The following is a 13,483-nucleotide window of genomic DNA, read 5'->3' on the forward strand; positions in this document are numbered from 1 at the left end:
TTAAAATCTACATGACTTGTGGCACTTTATGTATCTGATCCCTGACACTCAGAAGAAACTTAAAAGCAGGTAAACAAGCAGAGCTTGGCAGAAGCAGAAAAACATGTCTAGACTTTCGTGCCAGGGCAGGTTTTTATGAATGAACTTTTTTTTTCCTTCCCCCTCTTTCTGTTTGTGAATGAAAAACAACTGGAAAATCTGGTAGAAAAAAAGCCCCACAGTCTGTCAGAGCTGATTGGACCACTTTGATTAAAGCTCCGCCTACCGTTGCTAGGAGCCTGACGAACCGGTTTCTGATTGGCTCAGCGATGGACGAAGACTTCATTCATAAGTCGGCGAATTCAACCGGACAAAAGCAAGAAATCTGACCTCTTAAATGAAATCCACCAATCAGAAACGTCCTCTGGTCCGACCTGGACGGGAGAAGCTCCATATTCTCACTAAATCACCTCTGCTGTGAGCAAATGACAGCGCACAAAGTCTGACACACTTTAAACAAACTCCGCTAAACTGTTATCTTCAGTTCTGATCCAGACATGTTTTTGTTGTTGTTGCTGTTGTTGCAACATCTGTTTCCCCTCAAGTCCCACAGAACCTGGAAATCTGTAAGACGTGGCAGAAATCACGCAAAAGATGGTTCGAATATGAGGCACCGTTCCGTTTTTAAAGTTTGATTTTCTTTTTGTTTTTGCACAAATTGGGGCCAAATTTGCATCGTTCAAAAGCTGATAAGTGGTTTAAATGCGCTCTCTCGCTCTCTCTCACACACACACACACACACACACACACACACACACACACACACACACACACACACACACACACACACACACACACACACACACACACGGAGAGAGACAGGTTTGTAAAGAGCCCGCTGGGTAATCACTCGCCATCACTTCCCCTCGGTATTTTTTTGTGAATGGAGCTCATTATGCATGCAGCCTCCACGCAGCTCCATTCACAAACAGCTCCCTCCTCTCCTCTCTCCCTGCAGGCTGCGTGGATCAGCTCAGCCTAAATGACCACAAACGGTTAACGGATGGATTATAAGATGGATGGATATTTGGACCAGCAAGTGCCTTACCCTTTAGCAAATGTACGTATGGATCAACTTTTGTTTTTTACGCGTCTTTTTGCCTCGTTTTCTTCGCTTTCATGTGTCTGCGCGTCGCACGAGTTTTGGCTCAGACTGCAGCTGCGGGACAGAAAACTGTTTAAGTCCAGTTAAAACTACCGAAAACCTCCACAAACTGAAACACATAAGTGTTTGGTGGGCGGGTTTTGGTTTTATTTTGTGCCAAATGGGTACTTTGGTGATAAAGACGCACAACAGAACAGCGTTTGTTTGTTTTTCTCCCCCAGCGTTTATCTGCCTAGCTTGATGTTCTGCACCAAACTTATTTCTCCTAATGATTTCATCAGCGTGGTTGCTGTTGTTTGCGGGCCCCTCTTCACGTGTTTTATCAGAGTAGAACTGAACTGTTTTGACTCTGATGTTGTGGAAGTGCCCTGCTGTAGTCTCTTACTCACTCCTCTCCTGTGGGTTTTGCAGAAGTCGCAAGGAAATGGGCCCCTAAATAGACTGTTGATGGCAGCAAAAAGGAAATTCATGGACACAGAATTACCCCCTCAGGAATCTGAAGGTAAAAAAAACTTCACAGCTTAGCTTCTTCACATAAAAGCAGAGATGTTGGGTTTTCTCATCTCAGAAAGGTTGTTTTACACTTTCCTTTTTTCTGTTTCTGCTCAGACCTCTTCCAAGATTTAAGACAACTCCAAGAGACATGGCTCACAGAAGGTGAAAGCTCATTTTTTCCTCTTTAGTGCTTTTTTTTTTAATGTTGATTTGTAGCTTTCTTGAAAGTCATTGATTAGTAGAGCTACTGGGATGAGTGGGAAATCACAGCGACGATTATTGTGGCCATTAAACCATTGTTATTCTTTGCATGGTAATACTAGAGTTCACAGGGAATCCCTGAGTGGTCTTGGGATGGGTAAAATTACTCTGTCTTATAAAAATCAATGGATAGATGGCCTAAAAAATGGTTGTTGAGATAACAAAATGCTTGTAGATATTAGACTCATTTTACAACTTAATTTATCTGTTTTAAAAGAATGTGCTAATTTAAAGGCAGAGAGGAGTCCAGAGGTCCAAGCAGGAAGTGAAAATGATCTTTTTCTAGGAGCTTTTATGTTTGGAAAGTTGACAAGATGGAAAATATTTTAAGGTATGGTGGTACAGAGCATCAAATATATTGAAGGCATTTTCTTTCATGAGCCATATGCCATCAGTGTGTTTTGCCCTCATTCTGCCATCTTAGTTATTTTCAAGCACAAAATATTTTAGTTTTAGTCTTCAGTGGAGGAAGATATGCTCATCACCCCATAGGCTAAGCATGATGCTGAATGTGACAAAATCTGTAAAAATGTCACCCTAAAATTACTCTTTTCTCTTTTTTTTTTACAATGGATTGAATTTATTCCAGTAGCTCCAAAGTTGAGAGGGTGCTCGCTGCAGAACCACAAAGGCGGAGCTGCATCATAAGGTGGAGCTGCACCAGAGTCAGCCCCGCCCATTCACGCAAACTCAGCCTAGCCCACTGACTTCCGTTTTTGTTTTCAACTTTATCGCAAACTGACCTGACCCACATGAATTACGGCTGTTACTAGTTTACAGTCGTTAATGCTATGTTCTATGCTCCAATTAAACAAGATAAATATAACTTGCTACATGACAAAGACTGAATATATCTCGAAATGAAAAGGTTTCTTTCAGCAAATATCTGCCCACAGCCGGTCTAACAGAAATGGTGTATAACAGCATTACAGACTTTTGAATGGGCTTTGGTAGTCTAGTGGTGAGATCGACTGAGTTAAGTTTTGCTTTCCCCTCAGCTGATGCTGGTTCGATTCTCGGTGGGGTCGTCAGCAATCTATTTAGCCAGCTGAAACATTTAATTTGTTTATATTTTAGTTGTAATGTTTATTTTCAGCAAAATATTTATGTCTGTAAAAGTTCTTTGAATTTGGTCGTTCCTAAACAGCATTTTTGTTGAAACTCTGCTCACAAATGGACTCACACTGGCTAAATAAACGAATAAATAAATAAAAAAACACATTAGTCATTATATGTTAAACTGTATACCAGTAAATTGTTGTAAACATAGTACTGGCAAGTGTAGCTAGAAATGAAGAAAAGAGGTTGTACACTACCTAAAACTTACAGTAATGGGAGGCAAACCTGCACAAAACTGCATGTAAACCTGACTCCATAACCACTACACCACCACATCTGTTATAACTCATGCGGCGTTACATCTAATTGTGCTGCCTAGTGTGTCTCTGAGATGGGTTGTATGGTTTTTCGGCGGTGTCTCAGTAGAGGTCATTTCAGAAATAATTTGTCAGAAAATTCACAGAATATCCAGATTTGAGAACCAAGACCAGACCCGCTTCAGGGGAGGAGACCAAATTGAAGCTGAGATGGGAGGAAAATGCATGAATGAGGCTAAAAATTGCTTTGGCATGCTTCTTATGAGGAAATGACAATATAACATGACTAAAAGTTCCAAAAGTTAGATTTTCAATTATATGGAACCTTTACAAAAACTGTTCAATTAACTTCTCAACTCCATCCTCAATCTTGCATTTTTTAGCTATAACACCCTCTTTGGTTCCAGAATGCTATCAAGTCTGACAACTGGAAGGAATTGGACTGACTCTGATGGAATGGGCAGGGCTGATTCTGGAATGGGCGGGGCTGACTCTGGTGCAGCTCCACCTTCTGGTGCAGCTCCGCCTTTGTGGTTCTGCAGCAAGCACCACTTGCCAAAGTTGGGTCTCGACGGTGGGTCATGAAAACCTAGGTTTGGGTTTCTGAGATGAAGTCCCAATTTAAAATCAAACAGAGAAATAGTTTCATCATCGAAGATGTAGGATGAGGAAAAAATCGGAGTTATAAATCAGTGGTGTAGTTCAGGTTGGAGAAGTTTGTTTTGCACTATTTTCTGTTCTGTTCTGTTTTTGATTCATTCATCGGTGATGTTTAGGGTTGTGAGTCTGCTGATGTAATTTGTGGATCAGCAGCTGAAAGGTTGCAAAACCTATGAAGTTGACGATTCTATATTCCTTCACAATCTACAACCTGTTTACCCCTTTAGTGGTTTTATCTGTGCTAACAATCAAGGTGGGACAGATTATTTAGCACAAAACGCATTCAGACAGTCTGATTTGTGATCCGAGCAACAGAAAAATGATGTAACACATCAGAAAACGATTGAGCACAAAAGAGACGCTATTAGCTTTTTAGCGTATCCTACTTTGGCCTTGGCGTGCAGGCAGCAGCCCACACAAACAAACTGACTTTTGTCACTCAAATAGCAAATTAGCCGACTTAGCTCTGAAGTCAGCTCTATAGGGGGATTAAACTGGATGTCAAGCTGTGGGTCTTTTTGTGTGATTCTGGTGCCGATCGAATGAAAAGCAGTAACAGGTTGGATGGACATTAACATGAGGTGTGAATGTTCATCTGACTGCTGCTACGCATGCTTTGGTGTGTACCCTTGGTGTGCAGCCTTAAAGGGAGCTGCTCATTTTTGACATTTATATTCTAAGAAAAGGGTCCTCTTTGCTCAGGTTTTTAGCTGATTTGATGGTTTGCGCTTCAGTTTTTTATTGTTGTGCACAAATGAGACAGTTTCTTAAAACCTGATGAAAAACCTTCATGAACAGAATCCCAAATCACAAGTTGTGCGAAAAGATGTGCAAAGCCTTTCACATTGTGTGGTTAAACCTGTTGTTGCTTTTACAAAGCTCTGAAAGAAGATTTGTTCATTTTCTGTCAATTTTTCTACATGAATTTTGTTTTTTAGCTTCATTTTTCAAAATAAATGTCTTGATGTGAAACATAAAACTCAATTTCTAAAGAGAAACCCAAACCAGGAAAAGTTTTCAAATGGATTTAATATGGTCATATTTACAAGTCTGCGTTTATTCAAAAGGTTGAAAACATTTGTCTGGCTGATTTGGTTTAACATCTCAGACGTTACCTCAGATAAAAGTAGATCATGTTTTTTCTCCCAAGGCTTTAGGAAAACCTTTTTTCTGCTGATCATGAGCAAATATAGGGACCAGAACAATGCTGTCTGGTTTATTTTTGTAAAACGGTTCATTATTAAGAGCTTTGTAAATACGCTAATAAAAACAAACAAACTAAAATTTTCATGTTTAAAATCCAACACGGTTTAACCTGAAATTCAGGCAAACTTTGACTGAAAATACCAAATCAAATCTAAATTAGTTGTAAGATTGTTATATTTGCTGATTAAAAAAACACAAATTTGATTTATTAACTCTTGTCAAACCCTTAAGTCATAAAGAAACCTTTAGTTAAACAAATGTCCCACAGCCTTATGGGAAATACATTTAGGCTTTTAAGTTGGAGAGTATAATGTTCTTTAGTTAGAACTTCTGTAACAGAACTTTTTCTGTTTCATTAAGTTTTACTTTAGTGTTGCTGAGGGTTACCAGACGGTGTCCTTAACTGTAAGCTGGTTTATGTTTCTATTTCACCAAAAACTTTCCGTTTAGCGTCACTTTTCTTTCTTTTAAAGGGGAAGCTATGCTGAAGGTTTACAAACATATCACGCTTCTTTAGAAATCCAGCTGTTTCATGAGTCACATGATGTTGTGTTTTTCTGAATGAACACTAACTGATCAGTTGATTTTCTTACTTCTATGTCAGCAAAAGTGCCGTAAAACATCAGGATCTGATGGAGCGGTGACTCAGAGTCATCCACAGTCCTCTGAGGATTAACAAATTGGTGAAGTAGAGCAAGAGCAGTCGGGCATGGTGGAAGCAGACAGACACGAAGGTTTATGGTTCTCATCAGCTCTTAGTTCTTTTCTCATGAAGAGTCTAAATCCTGCAAAGTCACTTCACATCAGCGTCTCACAAAGAGGCAATAAAACAGCAACAATACATCTCACTGATAAGCTGGAGCCTATTTGAGTTCAGAAATGTTTACTTTTAAACTAAAAAACTGTGATTTACATTTTTAAAAAATACTTTTATCAGATTAATAATTATTTTATCAGATCTTTACAAAGATCAATGTTCTAAGAAGCTGGATAACCCCAAAGTGAAAATGTCTTGCTCAAAATCAAAATGACTTGTTTTATTATATAGTTAGAAGGAAGCAAGCCTTTTAAATGACAATAACCGGAGTTCACTAATGCTGTTGTGGCTCATTGCTGAGTCTCAGATAGTTTGAGGCAACAGAAAGCCGAGAGATGGAAGAGAAGCCGTATCAAAGCGTTATTTAACCCTAAGTACGGGCTTGTTTTCAGCTTGCCTGGCTAAGACCTTTCCTTTCCTGTTGCATTAATTAAAGACCTTATCATGACTGATTGCAGTTGTGAGGGATTCACCGCAGTTGTAAAAGCTGGTTAGCTGGAGGGATTTTTTTTTAAGTCTGCCAGAGGAGAGCGGAAGCTCAGAGGAGACAGGACGGGTGAAGTTCTGAAAGGTAAGAGTTCAGGAGCTTGTCACATCTTGTCTGATTTTGGCCTTTGGGTTTATGTGAGTTTGGATCCTCTCAAGATCTCCTGTTGGGAGGGAAATGCATAGAAGAGAATAAACGCCTGTGCTCCTATAAACACACTTTCCTTCTTGTGCTGACTTGCACAATAGAGCTTCTGACAAGGTGTTCCTGGAAACGAATCACATCCAGAGAGAGAGAGAGACAGAGAGACTCTGATGATGTCTGATCCCTATCATTTATTTTTTCTGTGCCTTTATGAGGTCCAGTATGTTCCAGTTTTGGACATGTTGTAAATACTGAAAATGATTGATTTTAGGGGTTCTCAGAACTAAATATTGGCTCTGTCTCTTGCAACAGTTATAGCCCTCTCCCCTTAAGGGCGAACAAATAGAAATTTAAAAGGAGGTAATATTATTACAATATACTAAATCACAGGATGCAGTGTTATATAAGAAATCAATGTAATTTATCAGAACATGCTGCAGAACAGAGGCATCCGGTTTCCTTTGCAGAGGAAGGAGGAGCGTGATGACAAGAAAGTGGATTTGAATTTCTTATTTCCTCTTTTTGCCATCTCCGTCTGCGAGTTTTGGATTCTGCATTGTGGATCACTTTCTGGAAACTGAAATACTGGAAGAGAAGAGAGGGATGAACTTTGTGCAGGATGAATGCTTGCTCAGATTTTTTTAGCTGTTGGTTGAGGTTGCAAATAAAAAATGATGCAAAGTCATGGTGCATTTTCCAAAAATGCTGTTTCTTTTTCCTTTTTTTTTTGTTTCTTTTTACACAGAAGTGCTTACATTTATTTATAATGAAAACAGGGACATGTCTGCAGACTTTTAGCTCACATCCAAGTGTCTTTGGTGTATTTTACAGCCCAATAAAGCCAGTATGTCACTGAGCTGCTAACAGTTTTTGCAAGGAGCGTCTAAAATGTCTCAAAACCTTTATGAAGGCTCTCACCTTCCTCACAAGAGTCACGGTGGTGGGATTTTTATCTAACTGGTTTGGAGATTTGTCACAGAGGTCTGCAGCACAGCTCATAAAAAAACATTATGCAATGCAGACTCTACCTTTTTTTCATTTTCCAAGCTGTTTATTCTTCAGTTCTTTTGTGATTTACCCTCATTCTATTTTCGAATTGGTCTCCAACCCCTCCCAAAGAATTTTCACACTCTCCACACACAGACTCTCAGTACCTGAACTAAGAAGGCTCCAAGGCATCTGCACTGATCCTGACTGTTTTGAGGGTGAAAAGTTTTGCAAATTCTTTGAAAGTGTTTAAATTTCAAGCAACGTGAGATTTGAGGCATTGTGACTCAGTCAGTGTGCCCCAGGGCAGCTGTGGCTACATTGTAGCTCATCATCACCAGTGTGTGAATGGTTGAATGATACACGTAAAGCGCTTTTGGAGTCCTCTGACTCTGAAAGGCATTATACAAGTATGAGTAATTTATCGTTTATCATTGCCCTGTTCATGCGTTTTTTTCTGAAAGCAAGGTGGTGTCGCTATTTGGGGGGGTGTTAAAAAATCAAGATGTGGAAAAGGCCTTAGTGGGCAAATTGAATGTAAACTGTCACGAGCCTTCCGGACATGGTTAAAAACAAAAATTAAGAAAATTCCAATTAAATAAATGTAAATTTGGGTTCAAATGAGCACAAACGTGTTTGTTTTGGCAGTTTGGACAAATGCAAAAGTGTTCCGACTGTAATTCCAGCAACCCAGTGATGTAATGGCTTAATCCCAGAACAAGTTTGATGTTAAGCTGTCATCAGATTTTCCTTTGTCATCTCAAATTGGGGAAAAACTCCAAACTTGTGAGCTGGAATGTGACCAGTTAGGGTTGGGTAATTGATTCGGTGGTAGGCAAATACAATTCCAGCACATGAATGCCTCAGTCGGGCGAATCTGACCTTTTCACCTCTACAGAGAAATCCTGGCAGATGAGTGATTCCGGCTTTGCCTAACATGTTTGTGGAACTCTAAATCCCCAAACGGATAGTGGTGAATGGGTTTGGGAGTCCTTACAACAAGGAAAGCTGTTTAATGGTATCTGTGGTGCTCTGATGCACCTGATCAGCCACTGGTTCTGCTCATTTAGACAGATGAGTTTATTGTGGGAGAGAGCCAAATCGGGGCTTCTGAAACTCGACACCACTGCAACATTGACCCATCTATTTTTACTAATTGGAGTTTGATGTCAGGATATTGTTTCTTATTCATTGTTGAAATGTAATTAAATGATTTAACTGAACAGGAAAGGCATTTTGAACCTCAGCTGCTCTTGTTTCATTTATTGACTCATATTGTCTGTTTGGACTTTTTTTATGCACATTGGCAACAAAATCCAAGATGTTCCTGTTTTATTTTTTTATTTTTTTGTATTTGTTTTTTGGTCTGTATTAGTTTGGGGACAAAAAAAGGTAAAAAAAAAATTTTAAAGCCTTTTTTTATTTGGAAAAAAGGAAATCCTCTCACTGGTTCAGCCTGAATCTCCTGTCCTGTCCGGAGTTTCTACCATCGCTGCCACAGGTCAAACGGGATTCTTGGTTTTTGCTTTGTATGTTTGAGTAGTTTCAGAAGATGTGATTTTTTAACAGTTTGTTTACAGACATTTGAGAGCAAATCCTTAAATAAAATGTGTATATATGTACACACACACACATACACACACACAAACATATACATGCACAGTGCCAGAACTTCTGGTCCCAAACGTGTTTAGAAACTTTTAAAATGATCAGACACCCCAATTTACAACTAATTCAGTACAAAATTCTGCACAGAGTACACTATATAGGTCATCGGATGTTCAGAATGGGGTTTGTGTCGTCTGACACCTGCACACATTGCACAAACAACATTCCTGACAATTACACCCACGCACTGTGGTCCTGTCCACCTGTCCAGGAATTTTGTGGTAGAGTATGTGAAGACCTGTCAAAGTGTCTGAAATGTCATATCCCAACTTCCCCCTCTCTTTGTTTGCTGGGAAACCTGGACGATGTCCTGACTGAAACAACTTTGGTTCATGTGGTTCTGACTGCCATATGCATCGCTAAGAAAACTATCCTCATGAATTGGAAAAGAAGAAAGAAAAAAGAAAATATCTTTTCTATAGCGCCTTTCAAGATAAAAATCACGAGCCGCTTCAAAGACTACGTTTACATGCAGCCAATATCCGGGTTATGATCGGGTTAAGGTCGGTATTCGGGTTTCTGAGTTGATCAGAATAACCCGTTTACAAGCACAAATAGAGTTACCCCTAACTTGCATAACCCGATGTAAATGCGGACGTTGGGGTAGCGTCAGGACGTGTGGACTACGTCCAGACGCAATATGCGTCATTTCCGGTTCTTCTCGTTCCGGTATCCGTGAAAACAACAACATTTTTCCCAGTTCGGAAGAGATAGCGACCGCGTTTGTTTGCGCTTTAGTTTCCTCGTCACTCCGAAAGTGTGGTGCTGTGCCGCGACTCGCCATGTTGCTCCCAACTTGTTGTTTACTTCCGGAGTTCTGGCGCATACAAGACGTCTCGCTACTCAAAAGACCAAGATTCCTTGCGAACAGAGCATGCGCAGAACACACGCTTTGATGGGGATATCCCGGTATGCGTTTACACAACCAAACATTCGGGTTAGAAAAGGGTTACCCCAGGTGTAGTAACCGGGTTTTTAAAAACCCAGTTATGAGCATATCCGGATTTCTAGCGGTGTTTACACGGATCTGTGGAACCGGGTTATTGTGACTATTCGGGTTTTAAAAGGGTTACTGGCTGCATGTAAACACACTGAAAGAAAATCCTGGTAGGAATCATTCCGCTCCGGTAAACAAACAGGGAGGTACGTCCTTGGTGCATCTTGGGCGATCGTGAATGAACGGAAGGACAAAAGAGTCTGGCGATCATAGGAGATGGTAGCAGGGACACTACTGAAGAGTATTGCAGACAGGAGCAAGGTGGAAAAGAGGAGGTTAGTGGAGAAAAGTTTGAAAAAGTGGCCAAGCACAGGCGCCATCTTGTTACCGACCGGATGAGGATTAAAAGCTCTAAAAATAGAGATACTCTTTTCCAAACAGTATAGAAATCTTTTGTTAGATCATATTACACTTGATACAGCCTCTGTTTCCACTTCAAGTCAATCTCTCTGGGCTCCTTTGATCGGTGCTATCAGAAAGCGATGATGGGGGGTCATTGGTATTGTCCCGCGGGATGATGCGGGTGATGGGGCGGAGGGTCTGAGTTTGGAGTATCCAGACGTTCCCTGGAGGTGGGTTCACTGGGGGGGGGGGGGGGGGGGGGCTGCAGCCCCCCTCTGGAAGTGCTTGGGTTGCCTCGGGGGGTGGACTACTGGCAGTTGTGAGTGGGGCCCCTTTGGAGGTCTTGGCGGCAGCCATGGGTTGCTGCCTGGCGGCTGCTTCGCCCCTGAGTAGGTCTGGGTGGGGGCCTGGATGCTCGGGGTGTGGGGGTGGGGTTGGGCCCCATGTGGGGATCTGGGCGGGGACTTGGAGGATGGGGTCCTAACTCGTAAGCTGCTGGGAAGAAGGCAGAAACAAGTGGCAGTGCATGGCCCAGGCTCAGGGGCCTCAGGTGGACCGTGGCTCCTCTTAAATAATAACAACTCTGTCCCATAGGGACCCAACCTTACCTGGATGTCTCATGTCTTACATATTCTGGAAGTTGTGCAAAAGCAGGGATGGGAGTAGATATTTCTTCTGGGGTGGGGCTGGGTTGGTGCCCTCGGACTCTGTGAGGCTCTGTGATGCTGCTGCTTTGGGCCCTGGCAAGATGGGCTGGGGTCTCCATGCCTTGGGGGGCATTTTGGTAACAGAGGTGCCTATTTGGACCAGTGGGGGAGCTGGCTCCCTGGGGGGCTTAGACCAACCAGCCATTCCTCCCCATCCCCATACATTTTTCTACTCCTGCTCCTTCACATTATCACACAATCATGCACATACGACCTTGGGGATGGGCAAGTCAGGGGTGCAGGTATCAATCCCATTTCCGCATTCCTGTGGAAGCCTGCCCCCAATTTTATTTGCACATTAAACACTTCCACCAATGACATTCCACGCCAATACACACTTAGGGCCTTGGGAGTGAGCACACTCAATGGCAATAGGCAAGGGAATCTTTCAGCCTCATCCCGAGAGCCGGTGAACACTTCAATTTTAAACTGCACTTAGACACAGAGGGCTGTGGGGTTGTGTGGTTGCATCAGCTGGCGTAGGCCAGACGATACCTGCACTGCCCACTCACCACAGCCATGGAATGCACCTCAACATGCACAAACGCTGTATTGGAGCAGGCAAGGAGACTAGGGGTCTTAGCCCACCTCTGTTGTTGCTTGGCTTCCCGGGGCTGGAGGTTAGGAGGGGGAGCTGGCCGTCTTGTTGGGGTCTGGGGTGGTGGGATGCTTTGCTCAGCATTGGGCGGAGGTGCCTGCTCATCATCACCCCAGCAGAAAGGGGCAAACTGGTCGCTCCTGGGTTCCGGGCTTGGCCGGCTTGGGGGTGGGAGGCTGCGGGCGGGCCTGTGGGCTTGCTGTTGATATCTCCCGGGACTCTGCCAGCTGTTGGTTGTGACCCCCTGGGCAATCCTCTGCGCCTCTCGAGAAGGGGCTGTGGCTTTTCTGAATAGTCTCCCTGGGGTCCTGGATCTCTGGGACTTGGAGATCCCTCCATCTCCTACACATCTTTGGGGGGCAGATCTGTGGCCCCTCACACTCTATTGGACGGTCCTATAGAGAAACCTAACATATACAAGCGCATTTACAGACACAGGTGCCCACATGGTGCTCTCATAAGTATGACTTGGGTATTTTCAACACATGTCTTAAGGCTGTGGTTGGCACTAAATTCACAGTGATTTATTATCGTGTGATTGTTCAGTAAAACAATGTTGATTTTATATTTCCTCATCAGGTTGACACAGTGATGGCTTGCTCCTGTTGTATTGTGTGTCTCCCTTTTATTTATTTATTTTTTGGTTTGTTTTTCTCTTTCTGCAGGTGAAGAAACAGACTCTTGTTCATCATTGATTGTTAATTTTTGTGGACATAAGACTATAATTGAGGTGTACTCATTTTTGCAACATTGGCTTGAATGGATTTGTTAGGAAAATACTTTTTTGTTTATGCAAATGAACAAATCTTGTTTGCAACTAAGGGCCACATTTGTGGGAGTATTTTGTAGTATGGTATCTCATAGAACATGTTGATTCTGACCAGAAACTAAAGGTTGTCTGACAAATGTAGTGGGGTGTACTCAGTTATGCTGAGCACTGTATAAAATTATTAGTGGTGGGCATAGATTAATTTTTTTAATCTAGATTAATCTCACTGTAATCTTGGAATTAATCTAGATTAATCTAGATTAAAATGGCTCATTCAAATTCTGCCAAGGGCATATGTGTGTGCTACCTAGATAATGAATAAAAGCAAGTCTTTGAGAATGGAGGCATATTTCTTGTTTCAGTAATGCATCACAGACTGATAAAGCAGTTTTACTACGATAACTGATGATGAAAATAAATAATGATCAATAAGTATTTGTGTTTAATAGCTGTTTATTCAGTTCAACAAATTCTGCACTGTAGGTCAACAGAATAGGTCATGATTAACTATTTACAGTTAGTTGCATTTGGTCAATCAGTCCAAGCTCTATTTCTCCTTCTTCCACCAGTCACTCAAGCAGACCAGCTTGTTCACATTGTCTGGTGAAGAACTAGATCTTCTATTCTGCACAATATGGCCTGCTAAAGAAAAAAGTATATAGATATATACACACACACACACACACACACACACACACACACGCACACACACACACACACACACACACACACACACACACACACACACACACACACACACACACACACACACACACACACACACATACATACATACATACACACAGACATACATACATACACACA

General features: G+C 41.9%; 1 protein-coding gene across 1 annotated transcript in view; it reads left to right on the top strand.

The window, feature by feature from the left end:
* The first annotated feature begins 851 nt into the window (after nt 1-851).
* etv4 (ETS variant transcription factor 4) overlaps nt 852-13,483 on the top strand; it is a 47,210-nt gene continuing 34,578 nt past the window's right edge. The window contains exons 1-4 of the mRNA XM_054749370.2: nt 852-908; nt 998-1,099; nt 1,556-1,646; nt 1,754-1,801. Of these exons, the coding sequence (XP_054605345.2) occupies nt 1,043-1,099; nt 1,556-1,646; nt 1,754-1,801 (196 nt within the window). The 5' untranslated portion in view covers nt 852-908; nt 998-1,042. The remainder of the gene's footprint in view (nt 909-997; nt 1,100-1,555; nt 1,647-1,753; nt 1,802-13,483) is intronic.

This window comes from Nothobranchius furzeri, chromosome 16 (genome assembly GCF_043380555.1).
Source record: "Nothobranchius furzeri strain GRZ-AD chromosome 16, NfurGRZ-RIMD1, whole genome shotgun sequence".
NCBI lineage: Eukaryota > Metazoa > Chordata > Actinopteri > Cyprinodontiformes > Nothobranchiidae > Nothobranchius > Nothobranchius furzeri.